The 22,143-nt window shown below is 38.3% G+C and overlaps 1 protein-coding gene across 3 annotated transcripts; it reads left to right on the top strand.

Moving 5' to 3' along the window:
* Positions 1–1,948: 1,948 nt before the first annotated feature.
* LOC100889833 lies at positions 1,949–12,458 on the top strand. Of its 3 annotated transcripts, none has more exons than XM_030987113.1 (8): positions 1,949–2,130; positions 3,554–4,556; positions 5,273–5,471; positions 8,103–8,178; positions 8,584–8,658; positions 9,154–9,317; positions 9,670–9,787; positions 10,605–12,458. In XM_030987113.1, the coding sequence occupies exons 2-8, from the start codon at positions 3,785–3,787 to the stop codon at positions 10,791–10,793; spliced, it is 1,593 nt and encodes a 530-aa protein (XP_030842973.1). In that variant the 5' UTR covers positions 1,949–2,130; positions 3,554–3,784; the 3' UTR covers positions 10,794–12,458. The 3 variants fall into 3 exon arrangements, with proteins under 3 accessions (XP_030842973.1, XP_030842974.1, XP_030842975.1); XM_030987114.1 differs by having other exon boundaries at positions 1,949–2,152; XM_030987115.1 differs by lacking the exon at positions 1,949–2,130 and adding an exon at positions 2,475–2,750.
* Positions 12,459–22,143: the final 9,685 nt, after the last annotated feature.

Here is a 22,143-nt window from a genome sequence, read left to right as displayed (position 1 = left end):
TTGGGAGGGGGAGGTTGTTTGCCTTGAGGTGTAACCTTTGGCGTTGTAATTTATACTTTTTATGACAAATTTTCAATGGCATGAATTAGATTCGAATTTCTATATGCTTGCTGGCAAAAAAAAATAAAAATAGAAAGGTGATATTCGGGCAACCGCAAGCAGTTATGACATATTCCATTGTTCCCGAATGCCTGCAGTGTTTATGACCCGATACCGTCTAGTTGGATGGTGGAGCTAGGGTGGGGATTAGAATTCAATCATAATGCTTCCTATATCAAATTTGATTGTATACGGGTGAGTTGTGGGGGAAGAGAAGTATTATTTTCCTCTTTGAATATATATAATTCATATACTTCTCGCCGGGCGCAATTTTAGAAGAATAAATGGAGACGGCTTGGGAGTTCTTACATTCGTTTTCTACATAAACCTCGCCGTTATTAATTTATAATGAAGAATAGGGGGGGGGGGTACGTGCTTGGAGCTTTAGCCCCACAAGCCCCCCCCCCCAAAAAAAAACCGCTACTAGCTATACAAAATAAAATAGTAAAATACGTAATAGGAAAACAAATGAGGAGCTGAGTGTGTGTTTTATTTTTATTTTCTCAGGAACGCAATATAAAATTTATATTAGGCCTATCAGTCCCTTGAATCATGACTTGTGAAGGGGATATACTCCTATACGAGGTTCTTTGTATTTTAGAGCACTTTTTATAACTGAATCTGAGCTGCTATCCTCTTTTTATTCTTCTCTTATGGGAATAGGCACTGTTAAAAATCATTTGGATACATTTTCTGATTATCCATGTTGGGGGTACGACCTTTTTGAACATTTTTCAAGGAATTGAGAGTTCTCTAACTTGAATTCCCGAATTATTGAACTACTTATGTAAAATGTTTCCTACTGCAGTTAATATATCTTATTTAATTCAAAGTTTAGAGTATATACTATGCGAGGGAGCATAGCGGCTGAGTGAGAAGAGATTTTCTTTTAGACATATAGGGGGGTAGTGAGCACTAATTTTTTTTTGGCCCTCGAATGTTTGAAAAATCGCACCCCCCTTTAGCGCCAGGGGGGGGGGGGTGCATCTCCAAAAAAAGGTAAAATTAACCTGTTTTTACACGTCCCCCCCCCCCCCAGGGAGAGGCCCCCCCCCCCCCCCCCCTCCCTCGCCCTGGATCCGCCACTGATAGTTAGAACACTTCTTCAGAACCGAAAAATAGTTTGGTCTAGCCTATATCATTTCCTGTACATATTTTGTTTTTTTAGCGTAAGTTGACCCCCCCCCCCTGCGATTGTCGCCTCTACTGGTATGTCTACCTTGAGTGTCGAAAGAATCTCATATAAGCCTAGCTGTGATAAGGAGGCCGGTTGGCTTATTTATGAAACGAAGACCTATGGAAGGGGAAATAAGAAAATTCAGCCATTTAGATTATTAAATAATATTTGTATATAGGTGATTTTTCCAGGCTAGAGCACATATGGACTAAATTTTTTTTCTTCAAATTAACCCAAAATTATGAAACATTAGCTCAGTAGGCATACATGATCCTATAAGAATGGATCAAAAAGTTGGTTTGATATGGTATTCACTTCATAACATCAATGGAATCCTTAGTGGCAGGGTTTAAAAAGTCATTGAAAGAAAGATTTTTTGTTGTCTTCCTTTCATTTTATATCCCTTTCATTTTTCTTCTCACATGTCTAAATTCTTTGCTTCTTTTGATTTTTCACTTTCTTTTCCCCTCCTCATTTCCTTCTTTGGTGTGGAACTCTTGAGGAGGGGTAGCAGTCCACTCCGAAGGACTCCAAGGGCCTATCACGTCCATGGTGTTTGAGCGTCGCGCGCGCGGGCGCACTTGTTTTGGGGAAATCCCCTTATAATTTTGCGGTCGTGTGCGGGAGTCAACATCAATTCTCTGTTACACGACTGGCCTGGGGATCGGATCAGGAAAGCAGAGCAGAGAATTAATCACACGTAATGTACTATATCTTTCGAAGAAAAGCTGTACCGATGCCGCCCCGTGACTATTAAATGCCGGGTTATCCTGCTGTGCTATGCTATACCATCAAAACGACAATGTCATGTTTAAAAACTCATAGACAAAACTGGCTGAGCTGTGCAGTGCAGTGTGAGTGTACTGTTAACTTTAGGTACGTGTCACCATACTGGTCTCTTTCTGTATTGGATATTATATTTGTCACAACTCACAAACCATAGTTTAGGCGGGGCATATGATATAGGAAGATTACAAATTTATAGATGGACCGAAAGCTTTGATCAGTCTCTGATATTGATGGTTGTTTTGCTAAGACCATGTCAGGCCCCACTGACCACAAGTCAAGGTTGACACACTATTGTCAGTCTTACAAAAGAATCCCCAAATACGGTTATCTTTGTCTACTGGTAGTTAAATAGGATTTAGGGTGAAAAGTAGCCTGTACAAATTATGGTTGTAGACGTGTAGTGTAGCCTTTACTCTTTAGGATGTAGGCTGTACGTGTAGCAATAGCCAAAAGGCAAGTTAGGTTAGAACATAAAAAATAACTAAATTTAAAGGACAACAATTAGAATATCTTTTAACATTATATTGTCTTGAAAAATCGTCTCTTCTCTTCGGGCAGATCTAATATCAGCTAAACCATAAATTCAGGGAATTTGGTATTTAAATTGAGACTTTTGTGCCTTTTGACAGTTTTGATAACTGTTTCAGCGTTTGTCATGTTTCATTGTTTGTGGGAAGTCAGATCGGTAAGTATTAAAGTTACAATATTTCAATTGTATGAAAGCAGAAAAACAATAAAAATGTTGACATAAATTGGACAAATATAAATAGAGTTAAATCACAAATTGGCCATTTGGCGAGTGCGGGATTGTGACATAGTGACAGACAACTCTCCCATTTGTCATGTACACAAATATAATTAATGTCTGGTTTTCTCATAATTTGAGTGTGATACAAGAATATATTGCCCGAGCTATGACAATATTGGATGAGTTGAAGACGAGTCTAATATTGTCATAGCAAGAGCAATATTTTCTTGTATCACACAAAAACAAAGCCATATGATATTACAATTATTATCTATATCAGACTGACTAGCAAAATATATTTTTTTGACTCAATTACCTCGGTTAAAATGTTTTTGTTTTTTTGTGATCTCGATATCAATAGTTGAAGTTTCCGGATGACTGAGCCATACAAAAACAATATTGATCAGTCATCCGGCCTGATCCAGGTATTGCACCAAAGATATTAAATATTGGTACACTTATTTATTGACTCAATTACCTCGGGTAAAATGTTTTTGTTTTTTTGTGATCTCGATATCAATAGTTGAAGTTCCCGGATGACTAAGCAATACAAAAACAATATTGATCAGTCATCCGGCCTGATCCAGGTATTGCACCAACGATATTAAATATTGGTACACTGATTTATTGTACCACTTGGAAGCCTTATATAGATAATAATCATTAATATTAGTTAATAAATGAATGTTTTATACAATGTATTGAGTAATCACCTGTACATGTTTTTTTTATATCTGCAGAATTTTTTCCACAAGCTACATGCTACACTGCTCCACTGCTACTCAGTCAAGAACTCCTAGCGTTACTCCATACTGTTACTGCACTTAAGATACAACAGCATCTTTAGCTACTGTTATCAACAATTAAGTTACCACGAAACTCCGCAAAGTTGAAGAACTGAGGCTCTGTGACACGTGATTTACACAAAATTTACCCACAGATTCCTTAATATTACTAGAAAAACAGTAGCCATGATGCAGCTGATTTTTCAATATCTTGTGGTTACAACTTGTCTAATGCTACATGTATGTCTTGCTGGGAGCACAGAGGAAGGCTCCCTGCCAGGACACCTGCAAGTACTTGGTAAACACCAACCTCCAGAGGGCCACATTGAAATTCTCCATGATCCTCCATCCCCCAAGGAATTCTGGGAGAAATATGCTCGGGACGGCATCCCCGTCCTGTTCCGCGGGATGGCTAACAACTCACTCGGGGTGCATCGATGGACAGATGATTATCTCCGGGAACACTACAGTGACCTTCGAGTGAAGATAGAAGCAAAAGCAGAGAAGGAATATTATCCTGAAGGAGACAAGGGGATAGGACAGGACACCGTGGGGTACTTCCTCAAGACGTACAAGTCACGCAATGCATACATTGTCTCACAACTTCCTGACCCGATGTCAAAGGAAGTCTCTGTTCCTCCCTTCATGACCTGCGGCACTTTCAGTCAGCGTCTTCTGGAGGCCAATCTTTGGTTTAGTAGTGGGGGCACCAAGAGCCTGCTTCATCGGGATGCAGACAACGCAATCAACTGTCTCTACTTCGGAACTAAAGATTGGATCTTCATTGATTCCAAGCATGAAGATATGATCCCCATAGCTGATGAAGAGACCGAGGCTTATGGTGGGTATGCTGTACTGAACCCTGATAGTGTGGACCTAGAGAAGTTTCCGAAGTTTGCTGATGTTCCTTGGACCTATGGGAACGTGACTGCTGGAGATTGTATCTTTCTACCTCGGGGTAAGCATATTGCTCTGATAAATTAAACAATTCTTCATGTATTTAATAACTTCTCACATCATCCGTTTGGAGCTAGTAGGGCATTAACTCTGCGCTAAAGTTCATGATAGGACGCCCTCTTATCTGTAAACTGACAGTGTGATGTACATGAAATTATTATTGATCAAGTTAAGAATAACGGTATTGATACAAGGGCTAATGCTGGGATTCAAAAGTGCTTTGAATACAGAAATATAAAGAACTCATGTTTATTTTTTACAATGTGTGTAGCTATTGGAGAGGTTGTTCTGATACAAAATTTGTGCGAAGGGACAATCCTATAATTAGCAGGAATAGTTTTTTTTTTAAACAGCTGTTCTCTAATCGTGCAGCTTTTAATAATTTGTGAATAAGTTTTTTTTATTGCTTGATGCGCATAATTCATTGTTGATAAGAGCAGCATGGATTTCTAGGGGTATAGCGAAATGTGACCAGAAAAGATGTGTCAATAACACAAATTGCATATTTGTTAAAAAATCATAGTTTTATAAGTTAGAAGTAGAGCCACAGGATAATGCAATGTAATATAGATAAACCTTCACTCAGATTTGTTAAAAATGGAACTTTTAATCAACAAACATCACCAACTATTATGCATGTTGCCTTCCAGACGCATCTTTTTCGTACCACTATACATTTCGCTAAGCTATACCTAAATCATGTTTGTTCTCTTTCAGGTTACTGGCACCAGGTCCGTTCCTATGGCTCTCGGAACCTTGCTGTCTCTCTCCTCTTCTCCCGCATCAAGGATAATGATCTGTCTGACTGTGAGGGCGCCAAACTGTCTTACACACCGCTGAGTGACATGGAGATGGTCTTCACCTATGATGGCTATGCAGAACAATCCATGGGAGATACAGATCCATTTGAGCTGAAGTAAGTAAAACAAATAGTGGACAACAAAATCATAGCAGAATCCTACATACATTTGTAGATAGAATGAATGAGTGAATGGTGGTGGTTATTTTACCTGACTGCTAAGAAAGCATAAATGCTTGTAAGTAAGCAACCAGACGGCAAACGGCTTTAGGTCCTCTCTGAGGGACCTGGAAATGAGGATTAATGCCATACCAGGGAGGTGAGACTTTAAATGGAGATTCCGTCTCGAAAGAATTTCCCGAGGGAAAGATATTCAAGATTAACTTGGCTTAACAACAAGTAATTTAACCCTCTTCAGCCATCAAATCCATCAACAGCCGCCCTTATCAGACCACAGATGCCCTCTGGCGATCCAAATGTTACGAAGTGTTACGCAACGCGGCCTGCTTCCCTAAGCTCTCCAAACACTTGATCGTAAAAAAAAGGCTTTGAAGCCATGCGAGTCACCGAGAAAATGACGTCATACTCATTGAAGATGTATATAGCTATAACAGACAAAAATACAAAATCGACAACTTATGGCACAAGGCAACCTTCTATTGGTTATCAAATGCTTTCGCTGTGCTCGGATAACTCTTCTGAAGACGTAGCCATCTGAACCAGCGAAATCGACCAAGGAAATCGTGAGTTAGAGTGAATGCAAGTTTCTCATCATCATCACGTTCTCTTCTAATTATTGACATTTTCCGAAAGTTTCCGAAATTTTTACATAGCTAGGAAGGTAGTCCATAAGTTTATCTCTTAAAATAACTAAATGAAACTGTGTTGTATATTTGCGCATTTGGTTTAATGAGGGTTAGAAGTTGTCAATTCATCACCACTTTTCACCCCGAGTACGGGCCGGCGACGCGAAAGCCGCCGTGCTCGCGCTGGGCTGTACATGCTGGATGTTGTTGGTGGAAACACACATAGCTGCATTACTACCCTGGCCGTGTATTCAAAGTTGTGCTATTGATTCTCAACATTTCAAACACCACTGTACAAAACTCAACTGATTTCATTCAAAGGCAGTACTATAGTGACGATTGATGACACCTAAAGAGCATTGAAATACAATTTGTTCAACTTTCTGATGTTAGAAAGAATAATTTAAAAATCAAAATTGTGAGTCTACTGTCAAACTTGCCGATCAACCGCATCGGGATGATTATGTGCGTTTGTACTGTATGTTGTGAGTGTATTGACTATTCATGTATTCAAATGCTGCCTATTTGCATGGAGCGGCCTACGCATTCACGATGAAACCATTTAACCGTACATTCTGGTTCGCTGCAACGAATAAGATTTTCCGTTGATGGAATTTCACACGTGCATAACTTGTATTGGTCTCCAACTTCGCATACACCAGGCTCAAGAATCAAATCTTCCTCAAAATCAGTCAGAAAGTCTAAATCGTCGCCTACCAAATACTCTTCCCTACGGTACGCCGCCATTTTTGTCGATAGCAGCCGATGTGTATTTCCAACAATGCATTTCGCGAGCCCTATGTCACTCAGTTTCGGGAGTGAGATTTACGAGCTGTGCGGTCCGGGTGGGGGATTAAGGGGATTATGATAGGGGGAAAAAAGACTCTCGGTGCAACGGACTGCTTCAAAGGGCCCTCATAGATGCGGAATCCATTTAACTCACATGCCCTGGCCATACCAAATGGCACTAGCGCATCGCTTTGGTTTCGAACCCGGATTACCCTATTTTCGAGACCACTGCTGTACCGACTGAGTTATTGAAAGAGGGGTGCATATTTGAATGAGGGGTGGGTGCACGTTAAACCCCGTCTTAACCAGACAAAATAGTCACAGTGTCATCCTGACGTTGTCCGGATTAGATCCTACTGCATTCTAGTTAAGTCATGTCAATCGGGGTAACATCAGGATAACATCAAGGTGACATCGAGGTGAGTTTCACCCTAGTCGGGCCAGGGTGAGATCGCGGTAACATCCGGACGACATCCTGACAACATCCTGACAAATGGCCAGTTAAGACGCTCACAGAACTTTAACCGGGTAGATGATGTCAGGGCCGTGAAAAATGTAAAAATTAGTTTACATTTACATTAATACAGTGGATTCACAATTCACAGCACCATCTAGCGATACCAGTGTTTAGTTGATTTTATGTGATACATATATGACAAAAATATCAGTTCTGGCATTGTTATAACCCTAGGAGATAAGGGGATTTAATTAGAATTTTGGTTGGGGACTGGGGAAGGTTTGAATAGCTTTATCAGGGGTTTAATTTTGTATTGATTTTGTACTGATGGCCCTTATCACAACGTTTTGGTCATTTTCTCCACTTTTGGCCAAAACTGACCATTATAAGGTAACTTAATTTTGGTCAGGCATACATTTTTTTGATTGTTATTTTCAGTAAAGGAGATCTGATGGGTTTATTCTATGTACAAAAGTGCCTTGATTCTAGAAAACTTTTCAGATTGCCCCCCCCCCCCATCAAAAACAATATGTTCAATTCGGTCACATTTTTGCAAAATGAAACCCTATTTGCCTTATCAGTAAAAGATAGTACATGTGAAGATCCTAAAAAATCACCCTTTTTTGTCAGTTTGAAGTTTTATCATTTGGAGATTACCAGCAGAGCAAACTCAAATATTTTCCACTTTTTTTGCAGTGAAACATTTCAAGAATGGTGTCGACACAGTGGATCCGCGATGAGTACACAAGATGTCTTCGGTTACCTGCGACGCGTAAGTGATACCGAACATGACATCGGTTCCATTAGCATTCACTATGAATATGACGGACAAAGAAAGCGGACAAAATATACAGTTCCTCAGGTAGACAAAGGAACATCCCTTCACTGCTATTATGTAAAAATGGGATGTTCCTTTATCTACCTGAGGAACTGTATATTTTGTCCGCTTTCTTTGTCCGTCATATTCATAGGGATTGCTCCTATTGCTATCACTATAATTACAACTGCTTTCTGCAACCAGAATTTTGTGCAGCATGAAATGTAAGTAATTCTTTCCATTCTGTTAAGAAAATATTCTCATTCCTTCTTTATGTGGTAATTAAGATGATTGTATTTCCACTTGAAATGCCACATTCTGATGGACAATTAATCTATTGTGATTTTGTGAAATTTGCAGGATTTTCATGATCGTGATGCAGATGACGAGAACAGTATGGGAGGTGCTGCATTTCTACTTGAAATAGCTGATCAGGTAAATTGCTATAAAGGTGTGCCAGTAGATCTACCCTTTGTACCATACAATCCCTGGATAGTTATACAACTATATGGTCTAATGGCAATTTCTCCACGGTTAAACAAAAAAACAGATTATTTTTCATTATTATAATAATCCTTGACCTTGGTGGCTCTGAATGTAACTGAAGGTGAAATTCAGTTATATAAATCACTTGTATATTTTTTAAGGTTCATTATTCCTCCAAATTGTTCATAATATATTCAATGGGTCTAACCATATACATACATGTACAGTATATCTAGGGAATGGGTAATTGTTAGCAACTTAGCATATCTCTTATATGAAGCTTCTTTGTTTTCAAGTACACTACATGATCTATGACGGTTGAAAATCTTTTCTTTTACGCTATACAGCTACCAGTTAGCATACTGTAAGCAAATCTCTTATGTGAAGCTCCCTTGTTCATATACCCTACATGATCTATGACAGCTGAAAACTATTTTCTTTAAGGTTGTACAGCTACTAGATGTGGACAGAGACAACAAAGTATCCTGTAGGGAGGAAGCCCAAGGCCTCAAATTGGCAACCCTGAAGAAGTTAGCGCACATCATTGACAGGGACCCTGCCAACACAGAAGAGTACGAGTATGCAAAGTTTGAGCCCGACGAAATCAGGTATGCTTTTGTATAAATCTTTCCATTTCTCCTCTTCATTTATACATCAATCTATCTCTTTTGCTTTTTTCAAATTTATTTCTCAAATGCATATACTCAACAATATGGTTTATATATCAATCTACTCTTAATTCATTACTTTGATGTTTAATGTTTACATATTTCCTTCATGCTATCAATTTTTGTATATGATGTTATCAGTCTTCAGACTAAATTCACTTTTAATCTCTAAAATTTTGTAGTTTATGTTAATAATATCAATGAACCAAAATTGTGAAATTTGAAATTTATTACCTCAATCCTTTGTAATTAAAAAAGGCAAATTTCTTTTGTTGTTCTCTCTTTTCTTCAGGGACTTTATTTCTGATCTGATCTCAAGTCATGAGAGTGGAGGGCAAGCCATTATCTCACGTGAAGATTTTGTTAAAGCCTATCAAAAGTTTGGAGGATCCCAGAAGATTGGAAACGAGGTAAAAATCACCAGATAGGTGCACGAATGACAGTGTACCTTCATTTCATACATCATCATCATTATTATCATTATTATTATCAGAATTGTTATCATCATTATTATTATCAGAATTGTTATCATTATTACTATTATTATTGTTATTAATATTATTGTTATTGTTATTATTGTTATTGTTACTATTTCTATTACTATTACTACTACTACTATTGCTATTACTATAACTACTACCATTCGCATTCCCATTCGCATTCCCATTCCCATTCTCTTTACCATTCCCATTCCCATTTCCTATACCTTTACCTTTATCTTTATCATTATTATCATTATCATTATTGTTATTATTCTTATCATCACAATTTTCATCATCATCCTCATTTATGTATTCATTTATTTGCCAGTTCATAAAAAGCACAATTCAATAGCAAGAGACTAATACAAACTAACGATATGAAAGAACATGTAAAAGCATTTGGAGCAGCAAGTGGGTCTGCAGTATAATAATAATAATAATACCCGGAGGCATGTGCCCCCAGGCTTGCTGCTCCCATTATGTCTTTATAATAATTCCAAAGTGAAATATATATATAATCTAACGACAGAAACAGTATGTAACCTGAAGTAATGGCATAATTCACTCTAGATAAAGATAAAATTGAAAGAATTAGAGTCAGAAACGATTGCTACAATGTAGTGTTTATATGATTTAAAAGTTGTACACATGTCATATAATATTATGCAAAGAAATAGCTAGTAACGGCATTCATTTTTCTTGATTGCAATCTTAGACTTGACTATCTTGTTTTCTGTGCCTGCAGGTATTTGATATATTGACGTCAGAGGAAGAGGAATCCGTTTCTACTTTTCACTTGAAGGACCAAGTGGAGAATATTTCTGCTCTCTTTGAACCCAAGATGAAACACCAGAAAGCAGATCTCCGCTGGGAAGAACAAGATGATGCTTGGATGGCAGAACATCTTAGTCCTCAGAGTCATGGAGAACTCTAGATACCTTTCACACCAAATAAACTATATTTGAGAATTTTGTGGCCTTGAGAAATTCCGGACAGAGGCCTCCTTTCCTGAGGCGCAGTATTTTGAGGCCCAGGACAGGGCCCGGGGGAAAACTTGGCTTCAAGTCCAAGTCCAGCCTTGAGTAGTCTAACACTGCTGTTTATTAAAGCCCTTCTGTAGGCCTACGTGCCATAAGGTTTTCACTGAGACGTACATGCCAATCAAGTTTCAAACATGTTGATAAAACCTTCATGATGAACGTATGTCTTTTTGTTTCATCTGTATCATAAACAAAACTATGTCTTTAGACCCATTCAAATGCCAGTATAAAGAGTATTTAGTGCTAATTGTTTAGCTATTTGAAAATGATATATATGGCATGAATATCTTGAATATGTTTACTAATTGAAAATCTCTTTGGAAATTAGTTTTCACTATTGTATCTTTGTACTTATATTGTATATTTTGTTTCCATGTTTAATAATGGGTTTATGGTTTAACGTTATCCCAACCTTTTCATGATCCAACCACATTGGCTTGTACAATGCTATTGATTTTATGTTTTATACATGTTTTGAAAATGGAGATGTGGTAATCAATTCAGTTCAATCGCAGACTTTCCACATTTGATACGGCTGGCCCTTATAAGTCATTCGAAATGTTAATCATATAATATACATGTACTCTAATTCTAATGTTTAGGTATTTTACACAAGTGAATTGTGAACATAATATTGAAGTTTTTACTACACAACACACACATATTTTGTATCAGATTCATTAAGCATACAACATAAATTGATTTTTGTTGTGGATTGATTCAATATATTTTCATCAAAACTGGATCTAAAACTTCACTTTTTGTAATTATACATACATATAAGTACAATCTTATATTGTCTTGTAACAAGAACATAAATTGCTCCATTCGTCCATCTGCTTCATACAATGAATGGAACAATCATGGATTGCCATCTTGTATACTTTTGTCACATGTACATAGTATATTTAAAATATGCTCCAAAATAATGTGGCAGTGTAGAATTCCGATCTGTGTCAGACAAAGAGTTATCTTGCAAACTACAAGCAGATCGTTTCTAGAATTGATGGTATGTTTTTACTTGACTGCTTTTAAGGAAGGCATGTGTTGATTGTGTTTGTTTTTGAGTAAGCAACCAGGGGACCGAAGGAGTTTTAAGCCCTCTCTGAGGGACTTGACATTGAGGCTTAATCAAGACCTTACCAACAAAAAATTAGCAAATCAATTTGGTTCCCAGTAGCAAGACCACTACTCTACCACTGAGCCATTGCACCTTCACAAGGTATTATATATCCCAAGATAGAAACAAATTTTAATATCATTGTAGCGAAGAAGTGGAATCAAAGTATGACATCTTTCAATAATGAATACGAAAATAGATCAGAAAGTTATACAGTGAAATGTCTTTCAAGTATGAAAATAAAAAAGTAAATACATTTATACACTTGATTTGTATTGCTTATTATGCAAATATACATGTATCACCACTTTTGCCTTTGCCTGTGTACATATTTCAGTACTTTAAATTCATTACTTTTGAAATTGCCTGTTTCTATAAAACCTAACGTCATGAAACTTTTGTATTTAGTTAAAGAAAGAAATATATCAGATTAACATGATTTTGTTTTCTTTTTCTGTTATTAATTGTGTGCATGTTAAGTTATTCTAATCTAAAATTTGATAATTTAGCCACGTTATAAAAAAGAGTGGTAGAAAGGGTGAAATGCTATTTGGTCTACAACCAGATTGTCTACGTCTATTCCCATATGGTCTACACTCAGCCAGTCTACTATCCATGTGGTCTAATAATAATTTCATCTTCTTATCATTTGGTCTAATGACCATTTAGGCTAACATCCATTTGGTCTTATTTCCAATAGGTCTGATCTCCAATAAGTCTACTACCCATTTGGTCAATTGTTCATTTAGTCTAATAACTACCTGGTCTTTTTCCCAGTGGAGTTGTAAAGTTTCCCATCCTTTTCTCTTTTCCTTCTTCTTTTCTTCACTTAAAGATTGTGTCGATTTCAGGAAAGCGGGAATGTTGACACAAAAGCGGAAAAAAAGAAAAATAAAGAAAAACTAAGGACAATTATTATATGTAAGATAAAAGAAGCCGAGCAGCATTCGAAGTAAGCCTGCGTTATGCCTAGTGCTTCTACTGATCATTGTATGGGGTGAATTAAAGAGGGGAAAAGTATTTTTAAACAAATTGCGTCCATTTACAACCATGAAAGCAGTGACATTGTACGGGATAATTGCATGAATTAATCACACTGACATAACAAAAATACAATCATGATCACATCATCGTGAAAATGTTTTATTCACTGGCATGCAGGAATACAGGTGACACTTATCCCAGGGAGTTGGAATGGATTCCCTGGTTATCCGGTCGTCATGCAGTTAAAATAAACCCATTACACAGTTAGTGAAATAGTAAGTGACAGCTGTATACACAATCATATATGGTGAGAAAAAAATGTGTAGAAATATAATAAATGTGAGCGTGAAACATATGCCCCGATATTACATCTGCAGAGAACTGGCAAAATACTCTATATTCTATTACTACTAGACAAGTTTTATAGGCCTACGACTACGAGCCGTAAGACAGAATTTCTAGACAATAGGAACTATATTCTTTGTAGACAGGTAATCGGGATTTTTAGATGATTGCCCCGATTACTTTCTCAATTATCTTCGGTGTTTGATGTCTCTACCACGGCGCGGATCCAGAGGGGGGAGGGGTGGGAGAGAGAGAAAGAGAGAGAGAGAAAAATAGAGAGAGAGAGAGAGAGAGAGAGAAATAGAGAGAGAGAGAGAGAGAGAGAGAATAGAGAGAGAGAGAGAGAAGGAAACGAAGGGAAAGGAGAAAAAAGAAGGGTGAAGAAGAAAAGAAAAGGGGAAAAAATTAGAAGGAGATGGTGGAGGCGAAAGGCATTGCCTCCCCTTGTCAAAAATGAAAGAGAAGGAAAGAAAGGGAAATAAAAAAAGAAAAGAGGATATAAAGAGGTAGAAGAAAAGAAGAAGGATATCAGTTGCGATTTTCCCGCCAACAATTTGTGGATCGGGGGGGGGGGGGGCAAAAGGCCCTTGTCTCTCCCCCCCCCCCCCCCAAAAAAAAGAGAGAAGGCAGGGAAAGAAAACTGGAGGAGAGCTAAAAGGGAACAAAAAAGAAAAGCGTGAAAAGAAGTGGAACTCCCGCCAACAACGCGTGAATCAGGGGGGTGCGGGCGAAAGGCGGGGCGGGGGGGCGAAAGGCCCATGCCTCCCCCAGCAAACCGAAAAGAGAGAAGGAAGGGAAGTGAAAGGGAAAGAGGAGGGAAAGGGAAAGAGGAGAGAAAGGGAAAGAAAAAAAAGATAAAGAAGAAAGGTAGAGGAGGTCAGTTACAAGTTTACCTGCCAACAAGGTGTAGATCGGAGGGGGCCCTCTGGCGTACTGATGGTGGGGGAGGGGGCAGTTGCCCCCCCCCCCCAATAAAATTCAAACGTGGTTCATTTCTAATTCGATGATTTACAAATGTTGCTGAAATGACATAAATTTCCGAGATTTTTTCTCACTTTTTGGTCAATTATACTTTTGTATGCGTTTGTTGGAAGATGACGAATTGGAAATGACTGGGTTCATCTACATGTATTTTCAGTCTTGTGTATACCCTTTGTTGTCTGATGACGCCACCCGGCCGCCCCACTCTTTTTTTTTTAGCTGTGTAGCAAGGACACCTATCAACAGTGGCCACTTTCTCGGTTTCCCTTGAGTGGCCACAATAGACAGGTTTGAATGGTTTGCGGCATTTCGTATGACTTAGGGGCAGGGTGGGGGTGTATCATTCTGCACATATTACATGGATACATTAGTTTTTATTCAATTAATAAAGGGCACTTACATTGAAGGTTACCTGACATAGATCCTTGAACTTGAATGTGAATTCTCAATCCCACGCCCCTATCCCACATCCCAGGAGTGTTGAGTAGTGTTGATTTTTTAAAAATCTGTCACATATATCCCATCCACCTCGAAGATTCTCACAAAGGAAAATAATGTGGTAATGAATACATTTGGACAAAAAACATTTTTATAACTTTGCGGATCCGGAATGAGCGCAGACTTATAGCCTGCTCGATGTGCGCATAAGCGTCACAATGCATGTGCGTAACAACATGTGCAATTTTCAACCAATCAGAAGGCAAGGAACCGCGCGTCGATACGTTAAAATGCTTTGACCCGCGCCTAGCCTCGCGACGACAGCTCTCTTTCTCGCATCTTCACTTCGCCAACAAACCTTATAAGTTATATAGGCTAGGCCTATAGCCTACCCATATTCGTAGATCTAGACTTAGAAGCTACGAACGTAAAATAGGAATTCTTCTTACGAAAGTGAGCCCTCAAGTTGTGCTGTTGCCGTTCACAAAAAGGTAGTACCGTACCGTACGGTACATTTTCGCCACTTAAAGTCTAAAGAAGTAGCTACCGGGATATGGCTCTTTGTTTTAAATAGACCATCTAGATAAATCAATGGGCCTAAGCCTAAGCCTTTTACTTGTAGATCTACTAAAAGTAGGCCTAGGCTCTGTATAACTAGTATAAGCTTGGCTTGTATAGAGCTTTTGTGAGTAGTGTGCCGCGGGGTTTCATATCCTTAAACTGCTGGCGAACAGAGCAACAAGACTTGAGCCTTATAATTGTCAGGTTTATCCAATTGTTAGGTTTGTCCAATAATGCCAAGTTTGTGCCACAGAACTTAGTCGGACATTTCGATTAGACCTAGACAGTACGGACTAGGCCTAGGCCTAAACCAGAAGTGTATGAACATTGTGAACAACTTCTGCTTTAATCAACATGTCCAGGAACCTACACGACTCAATAATACGCTCGATATTCTTCTCAACACCTATCCATCGCGGGCCGCAAAGGGACGTTCTTACCACCAACGTTGATCAGGAAAACGGCAGCCACACATGTTTGTATAAATTCCTTACATACACTAATTGCAGGGAATGTTGTGCCAATACATGCAAAAGGATTCAACGAGAAAAATTGATAAATATTGAATGAATAACAGGAGGAGAAATGTTATCAATTTCTAAGATTTTAAAGCAACAAGTCATATTATATATTCATTTGCATTTTCAATACCCTTTAACGAGCAGTGCAGTGCTCTGCATAAAACATAATTTCAAATTATACATGAACATACCGTCGTGTCAATTCCCCTCATTTATTTTAAGATCAGTTTACTGTATAAAAAGCACTTTATATGAACCAGGTAATGTTATTATAATTATCATTATTATTATTACAACAGACTCCAACCTATTGTTAAACACAGTCAAGTATGGTAATTAGGCCCGGCCTGCCACCTAATAAGCTAAGAATGAAATGCATGAAGGATATTTATTCTCCTTGACTAGAACAATTTAAACTACATTGTCACCATGTTCACATTAATATACTAATTTTTAATGGACATACATTTGTTAATGTCACAATACAATAGGTTCACTTTCCACATGTTGTCTTTATATTTGCAGGCAAGAGTTCATTTATTATTTAAGCCCCAGTGCTTGCAAAAGTGTGGCGAAGCACATGTGCCACATGTACAGTGAGCAAGTGCAAGAGAAGTATTCCAAGCTGAACGCATATGGCAGCCCGTTCGAGCTCCCTAATTGACAGCATATGGGGGTAAGGTAACCGAATTGGGATTGTTCATAAAAATATCATATATTTATATTTACATATTTTTATCGTTGTTAATATTATCTGTAATGCATAACGGTGTATAAAGGATATTTTATTACATGTTATATACATATGTAAAGATCATAGTTCACATTTGATTATTTGGTCTTTGTCTTCATTAGATTAACGGCGTATATGAGATGTAGTGGCAGTTGTCATGTTTTCTTCGTAACACATCTCACATACTACTACTACTAATAATATCGAATATTTAGGAGCGCTAAAAACAAGAAGTACCATAGCGCTTACAAATACAAATATATGTAAAGAGGACAAGAAAGTACAGTACAGGAAGTATATCACATAGATCATAATAATAAGATGTATTGGTTAATTTATTTTTCTCAATCGGTCGATTCGATAAGATAACTCTCCATCAATAAAAGAAAAATAATGCTTATTATGTTCCTAATGATTTTGAGGAATTGCAAACATCAACACTGAAACGTCTGATCAGTTGCCGCAGCGACGTCTCCGGCCGTCGCGGGGACGTTTTGACAACGTCCCCGAAACGTGGCCAAGTTCTAATATAATAGACCTGCTGGAGACTGGAAAAATCTACCCTAAAATAGAATATGTCTCAATTTCCTGCGACTCCCCTGGGACCCGGCTAGTCGAGTCACCACCAGGTCGCCACCTCGTCTCCAGGCCAGTACCTACTTAAATTAACATATATAAACTTATCAGTGGAGAGAAGTAAAAAGATTTGTTTTTATTGTTAGATATGAAATCCCTTGTGTATATTTGAATTATTGTTTAATAAGTACCCTTTATTTTGTATTTCAAATATTATTTTATAGGATGGTCCCCCAGTTAACGAAAAGATCGCTAGAAGTTGAACAGGTAAAGTATGCATCCTCATCCCATCATATTTTCTTCATCCACTAAAATGGAATTCAAACTCAAAAAGCTCTGTGCAAGACTGGGGAAAGACAATCTTAAAAGAATTAAAGGTTCGTGGTGACAGATTATTTAAGTTAACATGTGCGGCATTAGGAATATTTTCTCTTTAATTGTATAAACATCGTACACAGTATTTGCATGGGATTAATGTTTTTTTTTGGTCAAAGTATATTCTATTTGTAGCAATGACAACAACAGACTATCTGGCAACAATCACCTTCCTCAAAGTAAAAAATGTAATCATTGTGAAATATATACTAAATGTTGAGCACCCTATTATATAATTGCCGTAAAATCTTTTTTACTACAAAATGTGCACTGGCCTCAAATGACTTTTATCACAAGAACAAGATCAGAAGCGGAACGATACTGACGGTGGTTACAAATAATCCACATGGATCAAAATCATCAAATGTGGGGGATGGGCTCTTAAATCGACCTTCTTGTGTTGGTTAGGAGATGAAGTTGGACCACAAAAACAAATTTGGATAGTATCCATGCCTTCATCTGAGGCTGTTGAATGAATGAGTCAGTTTATCACCATGAATAAGAGTCATGTGGTTAGCATCCACCAAGGATTCCAGACATTCTCCATCGTCATTGGTCTACCCAGAGTCTCAGGTAGCACTCTGGCTGTTGAAGTCACCAATTGCTACGTTTACAGTGCCCTCAGTCACTGAATATAGAAGGCAATTGTCTCAATTGGTGGTTTGTAGATTGAGCTGACAGATATTATTATGAGGCCAATAATTAAAATTGCAATATCATTACTAACATTGGTCTTTCAGCTATACAAGAGTCATTCCAGAAAGCGAGAAGGTCTGCGTGAAGTTATCTAGCGTATTAAATGAGGATCTGACGGTAGATTGCTTCACACAGGCGCGTGAAAAAGTGTATACTAATATTAACTTTTTTCCGAAAAATACTCAAAAATGAATAAAAGAATTGACACGAAATCGGCAAGAAACATAACGACTTTTAAATAATGATCTTTATTTGGACATTTGATGAATATTTACTTCATTTTGGGTATGTTTTAGTAGGGTATCTCCACGCCGGAGCTACGGGTCAAATTTTGGATAGACTTCTGAACTAGCGCCGAAACGAGGTCTGTGACGATAACTTGCAGGTAGCCTAGGTGGCTAGGCCTAGTCTTCGAATATTTGTACAGAGAATTTCACGGAACGTTTGGTGTTCTTGCTGTCCGCAGAATTAATCAAGTCTTGTAGTAGTAATTGATCATCATCAAGAGGTTCAAATCTAGGAACATTCTCTTCAGCCATTTTTACCTTCTTTGGACATAGATCTAAAATAAAGTTTAGAAACTATACAATCGGAGATTACATGTAGGATACAACTACCGGCAATATAACCAGCAGGTGGATGAGGCAGTAGAGAGGGTCAAAGTGGAAAATATGTCGGTTATGAAGGCTGCGGAGCTCTAAAGAGCCTCTAGATCTATACCGAAGTCAACCATTATTGATAAAGTGAGTACTGAAGAGAGAGAGAGAGAGGGAGACCATAAACTTAAGTATGAAAGTTGCTTATTTCTCCCCCTCTTGTATCATTTATATCAATCTACTTAGGTCTAAACTTTAAACCATTGTCCTTGCCGGCCAGAGGTTCAAGGAGAACCCGCTGGAAGGTGGCCCGGCTGGTGCCTTCTTAGGCCGCAGTGAGACAGGCTGGATGAACAGCGAGGTCAGTTTCCTGCCATTGGTTGAGCAGCAGAACATCCCGAAGCCTGTTCTGCTGCTGGTGGATGGGCACATTCAGTAGCCATGTTAGCTATCAGGTTGGCAAGCTGTGCAACGAATCCGGTGTAGAGCTGTACCCCCTCCCAGCCCATGCATGCCACATTCCAACCCTGCGATGTGGCTTTTTTCAAACCATTGAAATCAGCATGGGCTAGGGCTGAGCGCCTGTATCGCCAGGACAACCTGGGAAAATATGTCACCAAATATACGTTCGTGAGCACGTTCAGGGGGCCCTGGGAAGAAGTCTCCAGGAGGAAGGAACTCGTCCAGTCGGGTTTCCGGGCCGCCGGCATCTTTCCCTTCACCCGCAACTATACCAAGGAGAAGCTGGCTCCTGCTTCAGTGTACATAGAGGAGGAAGAAGTCTCTGACGTAACCATCAACGTCCCTGGTCCCTCGGGTGATGCCGGTCCATCGGGTGACGACGCAAGTCCGTCATCATCGTCTTCGGGAGGTCATGGTCTTTCTCTCAAGAAGCACCTTCGCTATCCTCAGATAACGAAGGCAAAGACAGTGAGGCGAAAGGGAGAAGATCTGCCCAAGTGCATCAGTAGTGAAGCTTACTTGAAATATCTAAGGGAGAAGCAGGAGGCAAAGGATGCAGAGGAGGAGAGGAAAAGAAAGAGGAAGGAAGAGCGGGAAATCAAGAAGAGAGCAAAGGAAGGTGGAAAGAGAAGGCAAAAATCAAAGAACACAGAAGAGGATATCGACGTCAACATCTGTCCAGAGTGTAAGGGGACCTACTCCAACGACCCAGACGATTAGGTAGGGTGCTGCTATTGCGAGCGATGGCTGCACATCGTTTGCACTCATGGATTGGAGGGCCTGTCCGATAAGGACATCGTGGCGCTAGATTTTAAGTGTCACTTCTGTTAGAGTTGTTTTCAAAATTAACTGTTCATCTGACTGCTCAGTCTATACAGATACATTTCTTGGTATCATTTGTCTTATCCAATAAGATTTCGTCTTCCTTTTCCGCTGACAGGGTTCATGCAAAAGCATTCTGATCATTATTTTACAGTGCAATATTCATTTGTATATTTGATTGTATTCACGCCATTTTTATCTAAATACATTTTATTTATTTGTTTGTGGAATACCACGAAAGTCGAATTTACAATGGTAGTATTATCATTATTTTCTTTAAAATCATGCAAGGAACAATATTCTGAAACGATTTTATTATAATGAACATGGACCACAATTATCTTGCCATTAATAATAATAATAATAACAATATTTATAAAGCGCAACATATCCATCTCTAGAGATGCTCAAGGCGCATACAAATAATTTAAATTAATATTTAACATACTTAAGATTAAAGAAATATTACTTTCTATATATGAGCCTTTTATTAACGAAATGAAATAAAATGAAAACATTCCTTTTTCAGACTCTAGTCCATGATGGAGCTTACGAGCTGGAAATTAATACATCTTTGCTGTAAGCCTCTTAACATCTTTGTCTCATAGTTGTGATAGTATTAATAAGTCAATCTTGTCTAATACAGTGTCCATTTCAACCTTTATATATAGGCAATTTCTACAAGTTCTTACCAATTCATCATTCAATAAATATGTAATAAAATGAAACATTTTTTTGAGGCGGAACCCTCACGTAATCGGAATACAGCGGCACGGCAAGTCAAGCTCCGAGCTCATTTATTATTGCTTTCCACCCAAACACAATTAGCGATGAACATTAAAGTAACTAATGTTACATGAATTTTTTCTTGCTTTTAATTCTAGACTGACTGACGACTTGCTCCGAAAAGAACATGATCAGATCAAGCCTTACGTTCAGGTAGGCTTCTCATTATAATAATTATATCATTATTTGTAAGATTATTATCATCATTTTTAGGTGGTCTGTCAACGACAGATCACCTATTGATTTCGCTAGAATTTTCTTTATTCTTTCTTTCTTTATTTTTATTTCTTCCGTACACTTTTTTGTACACACGTTTACTCGAAATCGACATGGTCAATTTCCTTCAAATTTCTGTCAGTCATCAAGCCCTATGATTTCAAGTCAAATTAACTTTTTCAAGGTCATTAGGTCATCGTGACGTCATCCAGGCGCCATTTTGTAAAAGTCAGGTCATTATCATATCTCAATAACGAGTCATCAAAAATCAACCATATTTAATATACATCAACTTCAGGTCAAAGGTCAACTAAAAATGTCAACAAATTCCGCGCGCGCACCTCGACGCGCACGTACGCGCGTATCAAAATTTTAAAATGCTCCAATTCGTTTAAAAAAAATTTTGCACACGTTTCAGGCCATTTTAAGCATTTTGCAAAAAACGCGCGCACGGACATGCGCGCGCGTTTTCGCGCGTAATTGCATCTTCCAACATAGAATCGCCAAATTTTTTCTGTCATCATATTTGGCACATTTTTTCAAGCATTTTGATACCTTGTTCACCTTTTTCTGACCATTAATAACGGAATGAGCGTCCGTTAAGATACGCATCCGTGCGTGCGAGCTCTTGTAATACATAACATACATGTGCCAAAACATGCCTATACAAAATTCATTGTAACTCTTCAGAATGGACAGATACCCCCAATTTTCTTTCATATTTCGATAGATTATGAGTCGGAGATATGATTCCATGTCTAATTTGTCTGCAAATGTTGATCAATTTTCTTTCAAATTTTGATATGTTCTACCTTAGAATATTCTCTACAAATGTAGTCACCACGATATTTCATTTTGACAAAGGCATCATGGCGTATTTTTGCGATTAAAGGAGGCATGTCAATTTTTCACATTTTGCGTGTATTCTCTATGGGACATGACTTTTTCTCAAAACTGGATTCTACATTCTCGTCTTTCGCGAGCAATATCTCCGTCGTTTTATTTTTGTTAAGGCTGAGCTTTGAGTATGTT

Source organism: Strongylocentrotus purpuratus, unplaced genomic scaffold (assembly GCF_000002235.5).
Source record: "Strongylocentrotus purpuratus isolate Spur 01 unplaced genomic scaffold, Spur_5.0 spur5_scaffold_16, whole genome shotgun sequence".
Taxonomy (NCBI): domain Eukaryota; kingdom Metazoa; phylum Echinodermata; class Echinoidea; order Camarodonta; family Strongylocentrotidae; genus Strongylocentrotus; species Strongylocentrotus purpuratus.
Note: the sequence above shows the minus strand (reverse complement) of the source record. Positions and strands in the feature narration are given on the sequence as shown.